Source organism: Ammospiza caudacuta, chromosome 1 (genome assembly GCF_027887145.1).
Source record: "Ammospiza caudacuta isolate bAmmCau1 chromosome 1, bAmmCau1.pri, whole genome shotgun sequence".
Taxonomy (NCBI): Eukaryota; Metazoa; Chordata; class Aves; order Passeriformes; family Passerellidae; genus Ammospiza; species Ammospiza caudacuta.
Window position 1 is genome coordinate 141,972,240 of NC_080593.1, and position 24,389 is coordinate 141,996,628.

General features: G+C 42.3%; 1 protein-coding gene across 1 annotated transcript in view; it reads right to left on the reverse strand.

Moving 5' to 3' along the window:
* Positions 1 to 540: 540 nt before the first annotated feature.
* Positions 541 to 24,389, reverse strand: part of SNTB1 (syntrophin beta 1) — a 113,015-nt gene continuing 89,166 nt past the window's right edge. The window contains exons 4-7 of the mRNA XM_058807822.1: positions 14,807 to 14,946; positions 8,056 to 8,252; positions 6,335 to 6,525; positions 541 to 3,925 (exon numbers count right to left, since the gene is read on the reverse strand). Coding sequence (XP_058663805.1) covers positions 3,833 to 3,925; positions 6,335 to 6,525; positions 8,056 to 8,252; positions 14,807 to 14,946 — 621 coding nt within the window. The 3' untranslated portion in view covers positions 541 to 3,832. The remainder of the gene's footprint in view (positions 3,926 to 6,334; positions 6,526 to 8,055; positions 8,253 to 14,806; positions 14,947 to 24,389) is intronic.

Genomic DNA, 24,389 nt, shown 5'->3' on the forward strand with positions numbered 1-24,389 from the left:
TATATAAAATTATGTAATATATACTGTATTAATGGTCTCTCTATATAGTAAATAGATTCAGTAACTAGCTAGTTATCAATCTGCCAGTTTGACTTTTATGGAAAATAACATAAATTTAGAAATCAATGGTAGTATAATGATCTGGAGCACATAATTTCTTTAGGCTCTGATTCTGCTTTTACTGAAACCAAAGAAGCTCCAATTAACTTTTAAGCATGGGTAAAAGCACACTGAGAATGCTCTCAGCTGGAAATCAGATCAGTCTCCCTTCCAATCAGCTGAGCTTCCCAATGCAATGAGCTGGGTGGAGGAGGGTGATGCCATGTCCTGTGGGAGGAAGAAATTCTAACACTCTGCAGAAGGAAAACACTTGTTTTGTTATTTGCAAAGGATTAATTCTAGTGGTGTTAGTGGTGCTGATTTGCTTTGTCAAGAGTCTTGTTTTGATTTCTAAAGTACCTTAAGAGAGATGCTGGTTCCATTTGAAGGGCAGGACTGTCAGAAACACCAGGATGATTCCCTGAACACAATCAGAGCAGCTTTATTTTTTTTAACAAATACTTTACATCACATTTTTCCAATAACATTTTTGCTCCAATATGTATCAGAGTCTTTCTCATGGTGAAGCTGCTATACAAACTTTCTGATAAGACCATTCCATTTATAGTAATTATTTTGTGAAAAGAGTGAAATTCTGGAACATCCCTTTTTAGGCTTTCCACAAGGCTGTTCTGTCATAACTTGGGTCAGACTGAAAGAAAAGGCTTAAATTCCCACAGTTAGCTTTTCTATTTGGGCCACTAAGTTAAGAATTAAATCAAAGGAGAAACAAAAAAATTGTTTTCCCATAACCATTCATAAGAGAAAAAAGGCACATGTTGGCCTCAGTCCTTGAATGCAGAAGATTGAGCAGAAATTTCTGCTTTTTCTTAATTTTTATAAGTCTTCTGTTACCACCTAGTCCGGTATAAGCAACAAGAAAAGGCATTGCAACTTCAGCAGCGATGACTGAATGACTTGCCCTGAAACATCTCTGTGGGTTTTTTTTTAATTTTAAATTTTTAAGTCATTCCACCAATGCAATTAACAGTTCCCTCCAGTAACAGAATTCTTAACAGAAGCACTGACGTTTAAATGTATTTCTCCTAGCCCAAAACCAAAGGTCAGCCTTCCAGATAGTTTGTCTGGATACAAAGTAAGCTCACGTCACAAAAATCCAATAGATGACTTTATTAAATATATTCTTTTCCTCTAAAATATAAATATTCACTATAATCTTATAAATGTGGAGTAGGTTCATATTTCATTTGTCTATCCCATCCAAATATGAATCAGTCCAAAATCTGAAAATGAAGAAATAGCATCTGTAATCATCATTAATTTTTTTCTATAAATATATATAATATGAATTTTCTTTGCAAACTGCTTAGTTATTCACTTAGACTTCATATAGTACTGAGCACCTTAGATTACATTTTGTGTAATTTAATTTATTGGCACTAATATAGGAATTTGTAATATTTACAATGCACATACATGTTAGGTATAACATTCCAGTGATTTGTGTTAAAAGGAATAAGGAAATATTGCAGTATAGTTTACATATGGATTTAACCTACTCCTCCAGCACTTTTATAGGAGCCTATCTCCAAATTTTTAGGTTGTACTTTGGAACAGCAATAAAAATGTCCTGAACTGGTTTTTAAAGACTTGACACGAGAGTTTCCTTGGTAAGGTGACAGGAGCCCCTCTCAGAGCCCTGGCCCCTGCGTACCGGCTGCTCTCAGCTCCTCAGGGCTCTCCCAGAAGCTCCCAAGCCCCAGGAGCCCCAAGGAACTGCCACAGAAAGTTGTGTGACTGGCAGTGGTCACTAAATGGGAAATGTCCATCTGGAAATTACTGCTAGGTTAGGTAACACGTTACCTCCTTGTTCATTTACATGAGGAATTAATTTTTAAGTGCAAGTACCATGACAATAAAAGTGCAGAGCTGGGTGGATCTCTCCCTGGCATGGCTTTGACTGGTGAGAGGTCCTGGGAGTGGGGCTGCTCTTCCAGTGGGGCACTGAGCTGTTCTTCAGTGATTATTTTCTGTATTTATGAATTCAGCCCATCATCCTACGATTTTAATTTGTTTTGATGATTAAGATACCTATGGAAATCACCATGTTTTTATGCTTTGAATAGACAACATGACTTATGCTTAACTCTCAAACTTAGCTCAAAAACAACATGGAACCAAAATGGCTTTTTAATTTTCTCTTTTGCCAGCCAAGTGATGCTGAATTGAAATCTATGTGCTTTCTCAGGAATAAAAGAAATGTTGCAATATGAAAACTGAGCATCCAAAAACACTGAATATATTACTTCCTGTCCTTCAAAGTGTGAATTTAGGGCAAAACTCTAAAAACAGACAAAACTCCACCCCTGTGTGAAGCTGTTCTTTTAAAAAAGGAAGAACAACATAAGTGGCATCTCTGTTTTGCTTCTTCCTATTCCCACCAGATCATGTCATGCCAGTTTATTATTTCCTGGTATGGGCTGTGTGTGTCATCTCTGGTGCTGAAAGTCAGTTCCTGCCTGTTTTTTGCTGCTCAAGTAGCTGTGAACAAGGCTGAAACTCACTGAATCATGTTTTGAGTCACAACAATAAGCTCTGCTGCAAAACAGTCACCAGAAAGGTGTGGGCGTGGAGATGAACATCTTGTATTTCCCCAGCAAGAAACCTGGTCTTGCCAAGTCATGCCCATAGGAGCAGTTCCATGTCAAGGACTGCAGCTCATGTTCCTGCCCTGGTTTATGTTCCTCACTGTTGTGGAGCTGCTTCAATAAATTTTTCACAAACTCATAAAATCAAGTCTTCCTCCTTCCCTATGTTTGTTATTCTATGAAGACCACACAACCAGCCTTGTCTGAGCAAAGGGGGGGACTCAGTAGGGATAGGAGGACAGGATCTTAATATGGCTGTCTACTGGAAAACTGCCCTGGAGATAACCTGGCAGGAGCATCACTCTGCCTCAGAATGGATTCAGGCAGTTTTTACCTGAGCTGGGGCTCCCAGATAGCTGAAACTCATTAAGCTGTGGTGGGAAGTCACTATAAAAATGCATTCTGTGTTCATTAACAAAGGGACCTCCTGCCTGTGCCCCCTGAGCTGGCTCTCAGTACCATCCCTGTGGCTGGCCCTGCTTTGGCTCCATCACTGGGAATGTGGGTGACATGTGGTTACTGCTTAATGTGAAACTGCCCCTGGGGTGGCCTCCAGCTGTTAGCTGCCCACAGCTGGATTGCTTCAGTGTCCACCTTAAAGGTTTGTATTTGCAGGCTCTGCTGGTGGGTATTCATGCAACAAGTTCTGGCAGTGCTCCAAAAGAAAAATCTGTAAGAGGTGCACAGATTATAACTGAAAGAACATTTTGCTTCCAGGTGATGGGACAATTTTAAAGGATTTCTCCCCAACCAACCTTGGCTTGCATCACAACCAACAAGTGCTTGACTGCATAGCCCTTTACTTTACATAGACAAGTACATTGAAATAGGCACAATTTCTGCTTCTGAAACATTTACATGTATGGTACTACACGCTTTTACGGTCTCATATGGGATTTTAAAATCCCATTATTTACAATGAAATCCCCCATCTTCCTTGTCATGCCATCTCTTTAGCTGGTCAAAATGAAACCTGGGCCTGGGAGGACTGCAGAAACGACCAATGGCCAGTGCTGAGTCCCAGGCTGGTGTCTGCTGCCAGCTAGGACAGGTTGCTGCTGTTGTCTGTACTTCAGGTTAGTGTGGTTACCCCGTCTCTCTTTGAAGAAACAGATGGATCCCACTTATGCCACCAAGCCCAGTCTCGTGATCTTTGCTGACAGGAAGGAATGAATGATGAAAACAATTGGTTTTGGACAGGAATGAAGATCCAGTTGCTGAAAGTACAGAAAAAAAAAAATCAAGCTGAGAATTATAGCTCAAACAAGAAATCACTTACTGAGTACTCAAACTGCTGTCTGGTATTTTGAACAATCTTTTATTAACAACAGCTCTTCTCTACACCATATTGTTTTTCCTTTGCATTCAGCTGCAAATATTTGGGCTACTAAAACTAATAAGCATCTTGGAAGCAGGTGAGGTCTTGATGCCTCTGGCTTGGTATCACCTGGGTGAGCAGCAGAAAACTGAGTCAGATTCTGCAAGCACTTTTTGAAGAGGCTCAACCCAATCTTTTTTGGCCATTTCTGCCTGGGATGGTAGTGGGACTGCTCTGATGCCCAGTGCATCTGCTGTTGGTGCAGCTGAAGTACCTTCAGCCAGTGCTGCACAGCTGCTTCTCTGTTCTCCCAGCCAGCAGTGAGACTGAACTCAGACTTTGTTTTCCATAGCCATAGTTCAGCTGATCTCACCACATCCTTGCTAAGCATGACAGGCTTGTCAGTGTGCAGAGGCCCAACAACAGGATCACATCAAAACAAACCACGTTTTCCTTTTGTGATGGTGCATTCTGCCCTGCCCCCTCCCTTTTCCAGGCTGCACTGCAATCTGAGAAATGCTTGTTAGGCCTTGGCCTTGAAAAGCAGCACCTGGGCTCATCCCTTCTAGAGCTTATCAGAAACAGTGCCTGCTCCCAGGAATACTGCTGTCTAAGGAGTTCCTGTTTTCTTTATGAACAACCTTGGAAACTCTTTTCCTTGCCTGGATGGCAAAACATTGCTGTTCTCACACTTTCAAAGAAAGTGCCGACCCAAACTGTGGCCAGGACAAAACATTGTTATGACTAAAGCTGACTCTTTAGTGCCCCTATAAACAGCTGTCCAAAATGAGACCCTTTGAGCTCTCCTGAACTGCAGCAGGCTGTGACCAGCATCTCCCTCTGAGTGGGACCTCTCAGAGCTCCCTGACCTCTGAGGGGAGTTTTTCACAGGTACCTTTCTTGCACTGACTCCTTCTGTCTGTGTGCATGCACCTGTGTATATGCTTTAGCAAATCCAGGAGACATGCTGTTTTCTTAGATGTTTAAGGACCTTCAATATCTCAGTAAGTAAGGCCTGTAAGTAAGGTTAAGTCATAAGCTGTAAGCTAAGTTAAAAGCAGCTGAATGTTATTCTTCTATTGAGCAAGTTCAACTTTGAAGTAATAAGTTGGGTTAAATGCTGTTATTCCTCTGTTAAATTGTTAAGTTATAAGTTAAGTTAGGTATAAGTTAAGTGTTGTTCCTTTTTAAACTTGTCAGGTTTAAGGTATAAGTTAAGTTAAAGTACTGTAAAGTTTGAGTGCTATTAAGTTTTTAGACCATGTTCCTTTTTATCCTTGCCTTCACTATCCTTTTGATATGCACACCTTAACACACACAAGCCCCCTGGATGGTTCTCAGTTCATTTCTGTTTTGATTGCTTGGATTTTGATTGCCAGGATTTTGATTGCCGGGTTTTGTTGCTGCTTTGTTTCCTTGGTGTGCCTTAATTGTCCTGTAGGCAGTAAAGTGAATCTTGCCAACAAACTCTGTCACGCTGTCGCTAAGTATTAAATCTGGTTTTTGCTGATACCCTTGCTGGTGATTTTTTAAGCAATCTCAAACACTCATTTGTAACACCTTTCCAGCAGTCATGAATCAACTTTATTGACAGCTAGTAAGAAAGTCCCTTCAAAACCTGACAATAAGCAGTTTGCAGAGTATATGTTAACAAAGATGATGTTTAGAATTAAGTACCCACCATGTTTTGGAACCGCTGAAAAATATGTCAGGAAAAACGATGTTTACATTCATAATTAATGGATTTAAACTGCTCATTGGAATATGCATTGTGACAGCTTCGAGGCCTATGCAGACAGTTTGCACAACATCTGTAGCTTTTTTTTTCAGCAACTACATGTTCAAAACCACCTAAAACATAACTTGTTGTCATAACATGAAGTCCCTATGTGTACATTGGAATTAATAAGGTCTCATTCCTAAATTCTTTCACGCTCAGTAATTTAAAAAAGTGAAATGGATAAGTGCAAAAATGTTAACATCTGGCTATTTAGAGGTACAGTTTGTTCTAAAATATGACAAATCTTTAATTTCTGTATTGTTTTACAATTTTAACTGTCCTTTTAGTTTATCTCCTCCTAAAGCCTGACCATTGTGCTGTGCTAGAAAACACAGAGTCTATATACTGGTACTGGAACTGGCACTGGCCAGCTGTTGGAATGGAACAGAATGAAATAAAGTATTTCAGTTGGAAGGGGCCTACAGTGCTCATCTAGTTTAACTTCCATTAGTGCTTCTCCACCCTCATAACCTGTAGGACAACCAAAGAGATGGTAACATGCATCCCTTTGCTCAACACAGTACTTACAATTTCTCCATCTTTTTCTCCAAAGTCTAAATAAAGCATCCTTATGCCATCATCTGAGGACATTTTCAGTTTTTCATAGGGATATTGTGCAATTATCTTGGAGAAGGCACCATCTTGTGGTTCAGTTGTAAGAGAGAATCCATGTTCATAATGGATGGTCAAGCGGCACTCCTGGCTTTTGTACGTGCAAGCTGGAGAAGAAATCAAGATTTAGTCTCTCACATTCTTAAAAGCAGTTCTTCATGTTCCATCATAGATCTACATGCTGACAAAAACCAGTGTACAGAAGTTTAAGAAGGCTCAGACTTCCAAACCTCGTTTCCTCCTTCCAAACCTTGACAAAGTCACAACTGCTCTTCTTGCATCTGACAGACACAGCCAGAATCAATAAACACAGCCCACAGTGCAGGAGAAAATTAGGAGCTCTAAAGGGTTTCCCTAAAGTATTTTGACAAAGATGAAGACACTCCTGAGTCCTCATTAGTGTCATGGTAATTGAAAAAGGGCCCAGATAATTGTATATAACAGCTACTGCAGCAGAAAGTCTGCATCTTCCTCTCAGCCCTGAAACAGAGGCCATGATCCAAATTAAAGGATGAAGAGTTTTGGAGTTCACATCCCAAATTCACTATTCCATCACCTTCTTGGAGCAATTCTATCAAGAAGCATCCTTAGCAGTGGGACAAAAGCACTGTGATAAAAGAAGGGGCTGATGCCCTTCTTCTTTTGGAAAGAATGGCATCTGTGTCAGGGTGCTGAGGAGATGGAGCTGTTCTGAGCTGGCTCCCCCTGAGCTCTCTGGCTGGTTTGCACATCAGAGGCCTCACAGAGCATCCTGAGCTCCCTGTGGGGCTGGGGCCCAGCAGCTGACAAGCAGCCACGTGGCTCTACCTGAGCTTTGAGAAACAAGAACTGCCCTTTGGCATGGCTGGATTTCTGCTTTGGCTCCTGCTCTCACATTTTCAGGAAATGAGTGGAGATAAAATTCAACATTAACCTTCCCCTGCCAACTGTAGGACTAGCAGGGGAAGGACTGCAAAGCCTGGGGGCACCCAAGAGAAAGGCCCAGCCTCAAACCCCAGAGCCACACCAGGGCTGCAGCTACCTGGCCAAACAGGGCATCACTCCAGAGCATCTGAGCCAAGTATTTCTATTCCAACTGATTTTGCATGTACAGAAGTGCTGAGAAGTGACACCTTGATGTTCAGGGAAGGAAATTACTACCCATCAAAATGTGGTTATTAGACTGGTTTGTGGATTTTTACTCTCTATTGCGTAGAGCTGGGTCAATAAATGACCAATTCATTCTTGTGAATGTGCCAGTCCTCTTCTGTCTCCTCCCTCTGCAGGAGAAACTCTTGCTAGGCTCACAGGAGTTTCCTGAATCTCAGAAAAATGCTCTTTTCTGTGTGTTTCTGGACCAACCTCTGACAATCACTCCTCTGTGACATGCAGGCCTACATGGCTGACTACAGAGTTGTTTCTGAAACAACATGCTGAAAACAAACCCAAAAGTCAGCATTACAGTGAGTGTGTCACTGGACACAGGAACCACAGCAGCTGGGACTGGCTCAGAACCTGACAGCATTTTAAACAAGTAGAATCCCTAAACATGCACATTTTTAAAGTAAATCACCTCCAGCAGCAGGAACCTGAACTGCCACGAGTGTCACAGGAAGGGTGTGAGGTGTGGAAATGGCAGCAGTGCAGGTGTTACTCACATGTGGTGATTTCTGTGATGAGCTCTGCAGAATTGTGGCAGCCCTGCACTACACTCCTCGTCCACAGTGAGAGGTCTCGACTGGTCTCAGTCCTGAACAGGTGAGTCTCAATCCCTTGTCTTGTACCAGTACGGGTTGCAAAAGACAAATCCACCCCTGACTTGGGTGAGCCTTTTCCTGGGCCAGAATGAACCAACCTGCAATTGGATTTGAAAACACATCAGGAAATTCCAACAACAGTGCACTGCCCCAAAATGCCCACCTGAGCACAGCTCTGCTCTGCATGTTCCTAATACCCATGGTTGGGAGCATGAGAACTCGCATCTCCTCTGTGTTCTGTCTCAGAAGAGTGAAGGTCCAAGGCCGTGAGCACAGGAACAGCTGGACACACAGGTAATGACATGGATGTCCCAAAATTACTTAATGAATTGTACAAAACATCCCTTTGGATGAGGAGCAGAGAGAAATCCCTGACTGGTCTGTGGTGATGGAATCTGGTCCACAGATATAAGTGCTGGCTCAGATGAGGCAGCTGAATCCAAATTCCATGGTAAAGCAGCATTTGCTCTAAAGTTTAAACATCTGCTGTCAAATTCAATGATAAATAGTGTTGAATAAAGTATGAAGCTCTGTAAAATATGTAGATGCCAAAGTACTGTCTTGTACTTAGTTTTCCCATAAGAAACCTGTAAAATGCAAAATGTTGCAGCTACTTGTAATCTGAAATTCTCTCACATTTGTCTGCAATTAACATTTTTTTGCCCAGCATCAACAGCTGATCTCCTGTGGCCAGGAAAGATTTGTTCATCTGGGCAAACAGAAATAGCAGGGAATATTTTTGAGTGAGAAAATCAATATCTCATAAAAATTAATTCTTCTTTAAATCTGCCCTTTTATGTTGTTTTTTTACCTGTAAAAGTATGGACACTCAACACAGGATTCACTTAGGGACACAACACTCTTACATGTGAAAAAAATCATCTAGGGGAGCTCATCACTCTTTGAGATTCAGAGACCAACCCTCAGAGACAATCACAAAAGGAAATTTGTCTGAAAAACTTCTGCCTCGTGCCTTCTGTTTTTCTTTCTATAGCCAAACAATATGGTTCATAGTAGTCTATAAAGCATGTGGCATCGTAGTAGAACACTTGTGCTAAAGGAGAAAACATTAGATTATACTAATCTACTGAATACTAATTTACTCTCAAATTATTGTTTGGCATCAGCAAGAACAGTTGCCTGTTAGCTGACACTGTATGGGTATGCCACCAAACAGAGATGTTTTAGTAGAAAAGAAAAAAGCAGAAAGGAAAGGAAAAGCACAACTTCAGCTTTTCAATTATTGAAACACCAGCCACAGGGCATCTGAAATTTCCCCCAATTCCCTGACAGTCTGTGCTGACATTTGGGATGCACACTGTGGCAAACAAATGCACCCCTCTTTCATGCCCCACGAGAAGGTTTGCAAGATTTGTTCACACTCAAGTTCATGGAAACTTTACTTTATGTTCCCAAGAGCTCCTGGGAGGTGAGACACAGAATATCCTGGTCAGAGATGCCCTGCCCTGTGTATGGCCAGGACAAGAAGGGCTTTTTCCCCTCTGCAAAAGCTGAGTTAATGCCCCACTCAGCTTTGATACTCAGGGCCTCCTATCTCTACTATTGGCAGATTTTGCAATCAGGGACTGAGTGGCAAACAAACAGCCCAAAAACTTTAATTCTCTTTCATTTGGTATGAGAGGGTGCAAACTCTGAGGGGAAGCTACATCTTGATAATTAAGGCAGGAATCAGGAAGCTGAAATCTCCAGTGACATCTGCTGCTGTCTGTCCCTGGGTGGTCACCCAGGCACAGGCACGGCCACTGCTCTCATGTTGCCTTCGGCTGCTGGGCTGTGGAAAAGCAGCCTGGAAAATCACATCAAGTTTGTCATCAGAAATAAAACTATTCCACCTTTTTTCTTGAGTCATCTCCTTTATGCAGTGCTCATCAGCTGAACTAAAAATCATTTTCTATCACTTATGTTATTGAATACATAATAAACAGATGGTTCCAATGTTTGATTTCCTTCCAAAACACACAGCACCACCACCACCCACTCCCCCACACCTTCATGCTGTATCCATAGTACTGTATTGTAGGTTTTTCAGCATATGGATAGAATGAAGATGTACTTTACAAATTAAAGTATGTGAACACATCCAACATTAACATTGATTCTTGCCTGCCTTTTCTTATTATCTCCTGATTATTAAAAATCCAGTCTCACTATTTAAAAATGCTTTTCTATCAGGCAACTCCAGATGATGCTTTGGAAAGTCATGCCCTTAAACATGAACAAGACAAACATGCAGGACGACATTTGATAGTATTTATGTACCAGCTATCACTACTCATGTATTTGGGTACAGGTAAAAGAATGCTTTAATAAAGTTGCATTAATGTGGTCCATTTCATTTACATAGAAGGTATGTCATGCTAAAGACCACAGAGATACCTTAAAAGGCAAAAAAAAAAAAGCCTTAGAAGCCTCACAGAAGGCTTCCCCTCGCTCCTGCCTCCCATCACCGTGACAGCAGGGGAGGGGGACTGTGTAGTGTGTGCTGCACCCCAGAGCTGAAGAAGCACCCCAGGCCCGGCTCTGGTAATATTCACACAAGCCCTTGGAGGTTCCTGTGCTCTGTGGAGGTTTCTGGGGGAATCTGTGAGCACCGGAGCCCGAGAGCCGAGGGCTCCTCCCGGCTCAGGCAGCGCCGCCAGAGGGCGGGAGAAGGCCGGGCACGGCCCGGAGTCCCTCACCCCTCACGGAGCGCTCGGAGCGCAGCGGCTGAAAACCAACCCCGGGGCCAGGGAGCGACTTCTGATCTTCTCTCATTTCTCCCTTCTCTCTCTGTATTTCGGGGACCTTTTTAACCTTATGGTTTGCGAACGTGTGACAGCAAGATCGATGTGTTCTGACATGGGGTGCTGGTGCAGGGTGAGAAGCACTGGGACCTGCGTCTCATCCTAATGCTATGGGAAGAGTTTCAACTATTTACTGCAACTGCCAGATCTAATGGTCTCTGCAGAAAGGACAGTGAAACCAGCGCTGGCATTCAAAGGAAGCCTTCAGCTGCTCACTTGAGATTTAGCTCAGAAGAGACCCTGTACAAGTGCATCAACACTGTGGTTAGAATTCCACTGCCATCTGACCTTTCCTATGGCACCCTGAGTGAGCACTGAAACCTGCCCTGGAATGGCCATGCTCCTCGGAAACCTGTGCACATTCCCTCAGCTCATCTCCATGGAGGCACTCAGAGCCCGCCTCACTGCCTTGGGAAGACAAGCAGGGAACTTGCATTGCACCCCATACATTTCTTGGGGCTCTCAGGGCACCCAGTGCTCTCTGCCTGTCCCTCCATCCACTGGCCCAGATGAGTAATCAGTGCCCAAATTCCTTCCCCATTTTTTCTATGTCATTAGCTATCAAACTGCTCTAATACTTTCTGGTTACAGACTTCAGCTGTACACAAAAGCTTCTTACCTGATCTTTAATCAGAGCCCAACATGGGCTGCTTTTTTTTCCCTTTCCTTTCATATCTGGCTATGATAGATAATGGAATTTGATTGCAAACATATAAGATGTAATTACTTAAGCCCCATTCCCATGCTAGAGGGAGGCACTGTTATTCAGGCATAAGGAAACACTGAAACAGAGATTATGACAAAAAGGTCCTTGGAGTCAGGGCTGTGTGCCAGCTGCTGTGCCTCCCCATGCAGAGATTTAAAGGAACAACTTAAATCTGATCTCAGTTTTATTTGAGCTATTATTTATATTCCATTCAAAGCTAGAAAAGACTGACTGGAAAATATTTTTAGGTCTTAATGGCTTCCATAGGTTGTAAGCAAACTTATCAACAAACAAGAAGGGCGTGTAGAAATTTTGCTGTTAAAGGACTGTGAGAAGATTGTAATCCTTCTACCAATTTCCAATTTTCTCTGCTCATTATGTCTTGGGTAGATTAAGCATGACTCTGTACAGTATCTGGCACTGAAGTTTTCCAGTTTCAGAAGCTTTTCAAATATGCATTAGTTAAGCAAAAATGTTTTCCCAAGGACTCATAAAAATCTGAAAGATGGGAGCAGCTAAGATTACAACATGTGCTCTGCAAACTTTCCAGGTGAAAAGTTCTAAATTGCACTTATCAATGCACAGAGGGGATTAAAAAACTCGTCACGAGGAGGGGAATCACTGACCGAGAATGAACACAGCAGTCAATACCAACAGAAAACCTGCTCTACTTTTTTGCTATAACTGTACTCATTGTAGCGTATCATAAAAGCAGGACCCTGCAGAGTTTTAATCAAAATCATCCAAAACAGGAGGTGTAATAATTTAGGGAATCTGACAATTTATGGAATCTGCTGTATATGTGTACTTATCACATTGTGACTCCGTTCTCAACTCCAAATTCTGTGTAGCTGGTGTCTTTTTCTCTGGGAAGAAATCACAGAAATAGGGCTGGAATGGCTATCAAGAGGTCACCCAGCAGATCCCCCTTCACAGAGCAGGGCTAACTGTGCTGTGTGTCACCCATCCTTCAATGTCCCCAGTGATGAGGATGATACACCTTTCCCAGAGAATCTAAACCAGTACCTCACCAATTCCCTGCCACAAGTGCAGTCAACTATGTCCTGCTGTGTTCAGAGGGGATCTGGAAAAGATACTCCCTTGTCCTCCTTGTGTCTTCATATCTGAAAACTATTTACATGTTTTCCATGGACTTCTCTAGATAAAGCTACTAAGTGAGTATTTCCCTCCTGGTAGTGTTTCTATGTTACATATTTGTATTGCTGTCTTCTAGACCTTCCACAGTTAACTGGCATCTTTTTGGAAGTGCAATGCCTCTCATGAACATGGAGTATCATCCAAGGCTTTACTCCTTCTCTGTAGTTATGATTACTACATCTGCCCAAAATGCAACACTTCTGCTATAACCCAAGATTATTGTCTTCATTTTCCCCTCTGAAAAACACAACACGTTAGATTGAATCAATTTTATCACAGTGCTCGGGTGCTTCCTGGCAGAGCAACTACTTTGTTGCTCATTTCCACCCCAAAACATCAAAGGTGATTATTCCCCAGCACTGTGAACTTGGCACCTGTCTTTTCTGAACTGCACCTTGGCTTTCTTACAGACCATCCTGGCTTGCTTTCTTCCCAGTCTGTAAAGACCCTTCAGCAGCCTGACCACATGTGCTGTGTAACTTCTCATCCCCCTCCAGCATGAAGGCCAATGTTTTTCTACTCAGGAAAGTACCCCATCAGACAAGGAGATGACCATCCCCACCCAAGGCAAGGCTGTCTGCTATCCAGTGTGGCCTCTTGAGAAAAAGTAAGTAAGTAACAGGGCCAAGATGTGGACTTAGATTATTTGATGCAGTAAACTGGTCTCACTGATGATGGGAGCTGGTGACACTCAGCAAGGAGTTGTCTTTACACATGACAACGTGTGGCCAGGAAGGGGCAGGATGTACTACAGGACCCCCAGTGACTTTAGGGAGGATTTGAGCTCATGTGAAAATGAAACCCTGAAAAAAAGGGGAGGAAATGCATCACTTTCTGCTGGGGTGCTATTGCTTCTCAGTCTCTAAGGCATAGAGACACAGCTGCACACAGGCTGCAACACCTCACCCAGCTCTCACTGGGACTTGTCACCTAGAATTGTCAATGGCATCCAGCACCATACTATGCAGCAAAGCTGGTGTCTCTCACCCATGTTAGGGTAACAAAGGGGGAGTCAGAAGGTGGCTTCCCACTGATGGAACACACCATCAATATAAATCAGTGAGTTAAATTTTTATTTTTTTAACATAATGACTTAGCAGCAAAGCGCCAGTTCATTTGGGGAGACACAGAGAACAAAAATTAACTAATGAGAGTGCAGTAAGAGCCCCACTGCTTCTGGCCAGGGCAACCAGCCCTTCTGAATGAGAACTCATTGAAAATGGTATAATAGAGGCCTGTAGCAAGGCTGAAACAAGGAACAACAGCTCTTTCTCAAGCCTTTTGACCATACTGGCAGAGAAACATGATTAAGATTCACATCAAGAAGCACAAACAGTTTCCACTGCATAAAGGCAACCATGGGAAAGCTCACTCTGAATTAGTGTTAATGGATACCTTCAAAATAATGCAAATGCTTATTGCTAACCTAGATTCAAGAATGTGTCTTCCAAGCTTACAATTTTAAGCTAAAAAAAGCCAGGAATTAATTTGCTAGAGCAGGAACAGAAGCTGTGCTGAAAGTATCTCTATCACATGTGGTACCCTCCAAAAGGCCCAGATTGGTGGTGCAGAACTGCCACACCACAACATTCAACTCAGGGCAACAAGTTCACTTTTTTCAGCCTGGAGGAGCAGCTGGAGGTCAGGGTGTTTCTGCCTAGCTCACAGGTCTGCACACTGAGACAGGAATCTCAGGAGATTGAGCTTTCAGCTTTTTCATCACTCCTGCCTCTGTATCCAAGCTAAGTTGCCACATCCAAAATCCCAGTGAGTTTCTGGTTGTCAGCTTCAGCCAGAACTTGAAATGGAGAAGAGAGGAGTTAAGCTCGGCTGAAGAAGAACCTGCTTCTCCAACCACAGTATTTCAGGTGTGACTGCAGCTGTGTATCAGCTATACCAGCTGTGTATCAGCTATACCTGCTCCTGGCTGACTCAGCTGTTCCCTCTGCTCCTGAAAGCTGTCATGACTGAAAAGCAAAGGTACCTGGTGGCGAGCAGGGGGTAGGTATGCACAGGGCTGAACCAGGCTTCCTTTATCCGAGGCATGCTCTCATATATTAAAAGGTCTTTCTCTGTCAAAACCACCAACACTGGCTTCCAGTGCTTCTCGTTGTCTCCTGGCACCTGGAAAAGAGCAAAGTCTCAGTGAAACACCAAGAGACAAAGCTGCCAGCATGCAAAGCCAGATGAGACAAACATGTTGAGTACTGGGTGACAAAATGAACACACGAGACTTTTATTTCCCTGGCTTTTTGACATCACCCACCTGAATTTATAATCAGATGCAGCAGAAATGGAATAATGTGCAAAGTCATCTGCTGCTACCATTAGCACTGCCATTTCCAGCCTTCCTTCACTACAGGCTACTCCATAAATGCAGTATTGGAAGAACACTGAGGTGGAGCTGGCTGTTAGTTAGCTGTGGTATGCATGAAAAGACCTTAAATGTATATTTATAATGTGCACCATTCATGTGTAGCTGGCACATTAACCTGAGTCCTGGACACTGCTGCTGCTGTTTCTGTTTAAAAAAGCTGTAACATCATCACTATTAAAGAAGAGTGACATATAGCAAAAACTAGTGGTTTGGGAGTAGATAGTTTTTTCCTCAGCAGTTTTTTTGTGGGGTTTTTTTTTGGGCTTTTTTTTTGCTTCTCCTTCCTTCATATTATTCTTCCAGTTTTAGAAATGCCTTTATAAGGAGATCCAACATAAATGTGGGGTTCATCTCAAGCGTTGACTTGGTAATGGATCTGCCTTCACATTTCAAACCTTTCTGTCAAAGATGTCCAAAGACCAGAGCATCAGAGCCTTTTACTGGCTGCAGAATCCAGATCTGGAATTATATTTTGCAAGTTAGATGTGTGATGTCCACATGGCAAGACAATTATTGTTATGGGGACCAAGTATGGATCCTGGTTTTTACTTCTTCTACTCTGGCAGCATAATAGTGTCTTTAAATAGTTGGGAATATGTAAGGACTTTTATTTCAAGTAAGAATGAAGCTCTTTCATGGAGAAACTAATCATTTTCCTTTTGGTGCACATAAAGAAAAAAAAACACTGGTCCACAGAAACACTCACAGCCATGCTTTCAAACACAAACATCTTGGCTGGGTACTAAAAGGAATGAAACGAATTCTGAAATTCACCAGAGAATCTGCTTGTCTTTATGACTCCTCCACTAAAACCTCTTCTGGGATAAAGAAGCAGCTGCCGGTGCTGTTCTGTGGTTGATGCCAGCCTATTTGCCATGGGCATGTGTCACTGGGCACATTGTTGGGTGGAGAAACATAAAAGGGATCAAAGTTTGGCCAGGCTGGGAAAGACACACCCAGGTATGGTAATTCAGAACCACATTTGAAACACTTGAATTTTATACAAAGATAGGCTCCCACAAATTTCTAAACTTTTAAGGGCTTTCAAGAGCAATGTAACACACCTTTATCTCAGAACACAATGCCCAAAACCAGATCTTAAACTAAGATTTTTAGTATGTATTTCTCCCTCTGAACTATGCTTTTCCAATAATCATATTCCTGTTTACAGCATTACTTGCTCATTGGTTTTTCATGTCTCTTGGAAGTCATAAACAGTTCATCCTTTGAGTTTTTACAGAAGCATTAATACTTATTCACATTTTTTTTGTGGTGACAGTTTCTAGAAACACAATCATTCATTTTTGAATAGGGCTGAATAGAGAAGCCACATAATTAACACACCTGTTACTACACTCAGGAAAGAATGCAAAATCCGTATTTCTCACAGTCCACATACCATGAAAATATTCACATGAGCAAAAACCATCCTCAGCTTCTTAATACCACAGCTGTTAACTACTGTTCACACCCCAGGTCCTAGTGTGGCAATACAGAAATGAGTGTCACAGGTAATGTTAACATTCAGTAAATGTTGGTGTTAATGTTTAATTTTGGACCACCTCACCTCTGTTCTTTAACTAGAAAGACTTTAGTACATACTTTTGAAGATTTCTAGAAAAGAAAAAGGAAGATAAATATGAAATTTAATGACTATGGGAAGCTGTTCACAGCTTTTCTGCAGAACCATCCTGCCTGTGGAGCATTTCCAATCACATGTTTTGCTATCAGGTGGCTGGTCAGTCAACAGTGACTTCAGAAACTCTGGGAAACACTGTTCCCTGTAAAGCAATTACAAGAAAGAGAATAAAATTGATTTTGCCAGCTGGTCTCACAACTCTTTGTTGGACACTGTAAATATTAGGAGACAGAATCTCCAGCAGGAATCCTGAAGTTAATGACCTGCACTGTGAAGCCCACAGCTTTGCCTCAGTCCTTCCCAACAGCAGGGTGACTGTGGGGAAGATGTGGCTTGGTCATAAGGTATTGAAGACTTTTCTCAAGAAGAAGCGACCTTGCACTACCTGTCCTTGTGGGATGTACCCCTGGTTTGTGGGGTGTGCACTGGAAGAGGTGGGGAGGGGAATGATGTTTGCTGTGCTCTGCTCTGAGGCCCTCCCCAGTGAGCACGGCCATGCAATGCACACACTCCTAAACACAGCTTTTAAACCTTACAGGGACCATAGCTGCCTCACTGACGAGGAATGCTGGTGTAAGCAACACTGCTGCTATTTCAGACCTGAAGAAGGATTTGTGTGCCTGAAAGCCTGGCTGTTTTTTCCCAACTGTAACAGCTGATCTAATAAAAGATACTGCCTTTCCTTAAAAACCTTGAATTGCATTACTGTTCCCTTATTTTGTAGGGTTTGGATCAGGCTGTAACAGCTGATGCCATGCTGTTCAACAGGCAGTTGGCACTTCTGGAGGGTGTCAAAGAGAACATGCTGTCCTGTAAATGGTAACAGCAAATTTTACAAAGGAGGAAGAGAGGCTGAACAGATACCATTAGCCTACAGGGCACATTCATCACAAATCAGCATGGGAAATTAATCCAGATCTACAAGTGTCATACCAAGCATTGATAAAATAGCAAATTACAAAACAAAAGCAAAAAACATGCTGCTCATGGGCAGCTAAGTGAAGGATTTATTCAAGTTTTAAAGGTTTTAGTATCTGACATACCATAAAGATAACATGAAATGTCTGTGTAACAGTAAATTTAAATATAATTTGAGATACATTTTAGAGGCATGGTTTTAGATAATGATTAGGGTTAACTCCTTAGCCAGAATTTTGCAGAGTTCTGGCACTTGCACTACAGTTTCTTCGCTCCAGTTCCCACTTGCACATGTACAATTCAAAGTGCATCGATCTGTGTTGCAGATAAATAAAATCACCATCCACTCTAAAAAACTTTTCAAACTCAACCTTTTTTCAAAGTCAAAACTGTTAGATCAACTCTAGATGAACTACAGAAAAGTAAGTACTCCACAGAAAAATGAATCAGCAAATATTTTTCTGGTGTTCTGGCCACTGCCCAAGTACCTGCAAGCAGCAGGTACCAGTGTTCCCTCTATGTGTCACTGGGGTCACCACTTATATTCCCAGGTGAAATTCCACCTCAAGTCAATGAAGCTGTAAATGTTTATACCAGAAGCAAACTTGATTTTTTTTTGTGTCCTAGACAAGCTATGCCCCTAGATCAAAGTCTCAAACCACAAACTTGAAAAGGGAGAACATTTTCTAAGAAAATAAGTGCTGTGAAGAATAGTTTTTGCTACTCCAAACCTCTTTGCTCCTCATTTACTCACCCCATTACATGGAAACACCACTTTTTCCCCTAAGCATTTCTTTGCTTTACCTTCCAAATTGAGAAAATATTTAATGTACAGCATTAACATGATGAAATTTAATTTTTTTGTGTATGATTACACGACGGCTGGGCTTGGGGTGACACCAGAGGAAACCCGTGTTCACAGCTTGCTCAGACACAGACTCCCCTGCAGTCAGGTTAAGCGTTCTGCCCCACACGGACACTGCAGTCTCTGCTGGGGTGGCAAACGCTCCTGTGGCACACACAGTGGGAACAGACAGGAATGTGGGGGCAGACAGAAGGTGTGCAAGAACAGCTGCTGAAACCCAGTAGCTACACCAGTAGCTACACCAGTAGCTAGCCTTGGCCATCAGCCCTTGGCTGACACAACCACGCTCCAGGGCAGGACACAGGTGTGTGCAGGACACAGGTGGAACACACAGGGCTGGGACACACCCAGGACATGCCTGAGCTCTGGCTGCCTTTGGGTGCCTTTGCAGGGCCAGGCTGTGCTTGGGACCAGATCTGTGGTGTCAAGGACTGACTGCAAGTGGTGACACAAGCCCAACACTACCTGTATGGCTGCTCCTGCTGCTTCTCTGGCCACTGCTCACAATGCACCCTTAAGAAGTAACTCCCCTGGCACACAGCAATGTTTCAAAGGAGCCAGCTTGTCGTGCCTGAAGTGCTGGGGACCCCTGTCCCCTCCAATGGGTGTCACAGCTTCCAAACCTTTAAAAATTTTCACATATAGTTAGTTGCCATAAAGACAGTGGGGATCTCAGTGGAGATAAATTGTTCTACAACTGTTTGGACCTTTGCTCTTTCATCTGCCAGGTCTCCTTTTCAAAAGGTTTTTCTTCAAATTTTGGTTATTTATCCACTTCAGGCTGTCAGGAATGGATGAAAAAAATACTTTTAATCTGTGAGGCTTACAGATAATTAAATTAGAGGCCTTGGTCTACTCTGAGAAGCTGTTTTATATTTTTGTTGCCTCAAAAGGAACATTTCAATTACATTCCCTGTTTAGTAAACAAATTATAAACTGCCAGCAGACTCCACTGCAGCAAGTATCCAAAATGTGTATTTTCAGAGACCACTGTGAAGTTAGGAAGTGTATGTTTACACTAAGTGATTTTTTAACCCCCTTTTCCAACACCTCCTCCCAAATCCCAGACCTACGCTATCCTCTTACACTGAGCACAGGAGGAGCAATCAGGAAAGAATTTTCTTGCTATTTTACCTCTTCCTTAAAATCTCTCTGTGCTGACAAGGCAGATTTGACACAGGCTGGGATATGTTCTGCTACGTATTTCTTGCCATTTCATTGTCTTTTGATGAAGGGTTACATCCATGTTCAGAATAAATTTGATTCATTTACAGAAACACACTTGTCAGTTCCTGAAAATAACAGCTGGGACTGAAAGGGTTTTTGCAAGATGAACAGCAGGGATGCAGAAATACATCCTGCACACCCCAGCATATGCAACAACGCTGATCTTTGCGCGAGCTCATCTGACGGGAGGCACACTGCGACGCAGGAGTGGGTGTGAGTGACAGCCCAGGCAGGGGACAGCAACACCTCCCTTACCACATGCGGATCAGATGTGCTGTGCTGCTAAACTTTGTTGTTTTAGACAGGAAATAATGTGCACCTTCTTTGGGATTTTAAAAAAAAGCTAATGTAAACGTGCCTGGTTTTGTTTTTCTCTTTTTCTGACCTCAGCGGTGGCTCAAAGGTGGCTTGTGCTGTTATCAGATCTGGATTAAAGTCAATGCAGAGATGAAAATCCCCCAAAGGGCACAATATTGGCTCCTGTGAGCAGAGAGCAGCGAGTGAGCGATGCACACGTTGGCACCAGTGCGGTGCAAGCAGCCAGAGCCACGCGGGTCAGGTGGGAGCCACAGCAGGGACCTCACTCATCCAAGCCTTGCACTGATCCAACCCCAGAGCCCAGGAATACACTGACAGCCTCAGTTACAGGCACTGCTGAGCATGGACAAGACATTCATTCTCAAGACAGGTCTGTTCAAGTCTGAACTCCTTCTCATTATCATTTAAAACGAAAGGACACAAGCCAACATTTGCCAAAATGAACACAAACACATCAACACAGCAATATTTCAAACAATGTCCTTACTCTCTAGACTAATGGGATTTTCAAACAGCTCTGGCTCATATCCAAAGACCTCTAAATGCAAGAAAAGTACCTAAGTGCTGTGAACTCACCCATGCAAGAATGGTAGGTGATCTGAGACCTTTCCTACAGCCAAACAGGAATGCCTGATCCCCATTTTGCAATAGAAGTTTGTTTCAGAGTTTGGTGAAGTCAGCTGGGATTTTCCTAATAACTCTTTAGACCATGCCCTTGGGAAATAAGCCTGGAGGGCTCCATGTCTTCCACAGTGCAGAGAAGATGGTGCCAAATTCTTCCTGGAGGTGCACTGGAAGAGGATGGCATTCAATACACACAAATTGGAGCAAGGGGAATTTTGATTTGATACTCAGGAAAACCTCTTCTGTGTGTCATGGTGGTCAAATACTGGGAGAGACCATGAATGGCCACCCCTCAAATTACAGCATGACTATGCAAGGGCCTGAGCAAGCTGGTCTAGTTGGGTCTACTTAGAGCAGGGGGGTTGAAATCCTTGCAACCTATATGAAATACCAGAAAAAACTGAAGAAGTTTTTTCTTCTATGAGTGAGTTTGTGAAATACCAGAAAAAACTGAAGAAGTCCAGATTTGGATCAGAGAGTCATCATACAGATTTCCCCTGAGGTAAAGTTGGTTGTATAATTATTCTGTTCACATACAGTTTTTCATGCATGTGTTCCATGAATGTTGCACCAATATGAATGCAGTAGTAATACAAAATAGTTATCACTCCTAAAGGGTTTGCAGGATGATTTGCCTTGAGCCTTAAATCCTCTAGAGCTGTATAAGAAGTGCATCCTTGATCCTTCTATCTTGATGGAGTCTAACACTCTGCATTTCTATTGCAGCAGATTAAAGATAAGAAACATAAGGGAGTTAAAATCCCAGCATCACATAAACTTTATTCACGTTACCTGAAGTAAAAATATATTACACAACAATATGAGAAAATTTTAAAATCCTGATGTGTTGTCTTGACATCCACAGAAACTGATTAACTAAAAACACAGAAATCCAAGTCCAGGGGACTCAAAAAGGAAAAAAATACATTTATTTTTGAAATCTCAACCATGACCCACAATCCTTCTGCTATGCATGAAGTTGGGATTTGAAGGTCCATAAATAAGAGCTATTCTTCAGTGAGACAGAAGATTCTAACTTCCTGATAATGTCAGGAATCTTTCCAGGGAAAACCAAACAGGCAGTATGCACAGGACATGGCAAATGTCCCACACCATTTGTTAGGACACTGATTGCTTTTCATCTTAGTTAAGCTGACCATTGTGATTTAAGAAATATGCTGGCGCTTCCTGGGTAAAACACATTTTCTTCTACAGCAGTGACTTCAGACCATGACAGCACTGTGTGAAATTAGAATAGCAGTAATTTATGATAGCAAAGCTTTGCAAATAGCAAAGGTCCACTCCTGAAATGATAGTGTTGAACCAAATTACTTCTGTAGAAAAACCTACGCTTTTCTATCTTTTCTTGTTTTCATTTTTATTGCTTCTCAGAAATTGCCAGGGGAGAGCAGGAAAGGTAAGAAGACATTTCATTGCTCAAGGGCAGTGGCCAACCTGTAAGTCACAAGGACAGAGACAGATGCAAGTCAGACACACAGAAAGGTCAGCACAGCTCCACTGGCCACTGAGGCTCATCAGGAGATAGTGGACAGCCACAGTTCAACTGCCCTTCAAAGACAGCTTGGCTGGGAACAAACCTGGACTGGAAGAGGTCACGTTTATAGTACTGCTTGTAAAAGAGGCACAGGGAAGGGAGGACTAAAGGGAGGGAAAGACCATTAACCCCAGGCTTTTCTAATCAGTTATACTGACTGAACAAATGAATGGAAAGCTTGAAGAGTGGGGGTGAGCACAAACCTGCTATTTATAAGCAAGAAACTCAGTAAAAGTGGAGGCACTAACAAGTACTTACCTCCATGACCTGTCAGCAACTGTTTGATCTGCCAGTTTCACACAGCAACCTATCTCTCTTCCAGCATGCTCAAAAGCACACATTCAGGATAGAAGTGAGGATGCTATTAGAATAGACACCTTTCAATCTGTTGTGTGTGCATGCATAACTTATTTTTGAGGTGTCTTATCTGTGGGCTCTTCAGACTGCACGTGAGAGTGGCTGTAAACTTGCTTTCTGAAACATGTCTCATAATCACCAAAAAGCCGCTGAAGCAGCTATTTGAAGTTTAATAAATATTTAAATAAAAATCACAGAATTAAAATGTGGTAGAAACTGTACTTCTAAGATGCAGCTTAGTTTTGGGAGAGGTGAGCAGCTGTATTGTCTCCAAAATAATCACTGGACCCCAAAGCACTAAAAGTCTTGTGCTGGGAGAAAAGCCTGTACTTCTCTTTAAAATGGAGCAGTCTCCTTCCTCCAGTAAGCCAGGCTTGCCCTGTGGAAAACCAGGAAGGAGCTCAGCACAGTTGTGCATCTTCTGCTTCAGTCCATGGAACTATTTTCACATCAGGGTCAGCCACAGAAGGAAAGGGATTGTACTTTGTGTAGGAGGCTGTGGAAGCTCGGCCACCTCTCCTGTGCCACTGCCCAAGAGCAGATATTGTTACTTAGTGGTGGGGGAAGCAGGAATGCTCCAGGATACCGGGAACAGCCACTGATCCCTGCCGTGCCCTGCAGTGTGCTGGAGCTATGCTGTGAGCAGAGGGCTCTGTTCAAGCCAAGGTGAAGCACTTTTTGAGGGAGTACATCAGTAATTGTACAAGTGCAGGATCCATGTGCAGACACGATAGTTTCAACTCACTGTCCCTGAAGGGTCTATAATTTGCAATTGAATCTGACCTCTGCTGATCAAATGGGTTCCACATTAAGATAAATGAGTAATAATACCCATTGCCTCAAAAGATACAAGCTGTCATCTTTCAATCCAGTGAAAGTGTGTGGATTTCTAAATATCAGCTCAAGAACACTTTTGAACAGCCTCCAATCAAGTGTGAATGCTGGAGGTGGACTTTTGATTTGAAAGCAGCTTGCAGTTTTTAACGATGGCTGAAACATGAAAAATGCAATTTGAAATTATTACAGTGTCTATTTGGCGAAGGACAGGTAATCGTCAATGTCTACATTAAAACTATAGTGACTGAAATCTGTCCCAGGAGATGTTCTGTGCCTTTGTCTACCACATTGTCTTCCCTAATATTCAGTCTCAGAAATAATGGCCCATCATGATTGGTACCTTTTGAAGACTGACAGATCTGACTACTTTACTCAAGGGTCATAATAAATCACAAGTGCTGGAAGAAAAAATAGTAGGGGAGCAATAGAGAGAGAACAACATGTTTTGTTCTCATTGTTATTATGTTGTCTGGAGGACAATCCAGACTACTGTGTCATTTCAGTCTGTGTGTCATTGATCAATAATCACTAATACTGATAGGCTGCAACTAATGACCTCGAGTAAATGAGTGAATTCAAAAAACAATTAAAATCTGTATGCTGTACTTCAACTGGAATTTTGAATTTTGAGCATGCTGAGAAATATTTGGAAGCCTTATTAAAAAAAACAAAAATTCAATTAGAATTCTTTAAAATTTCACTTCATTTTGAAAGAATGTGGAGCAGCCACAGATGTCTGAAAAATTTGGTGAAAATTAGTCACAATTTGGAATCCAAATTTACTTATTAAGATTTATCACAAAAAAAAAATTCTACTTGTCTTTTTTCTGATCTCTTTATTTACCTAGTT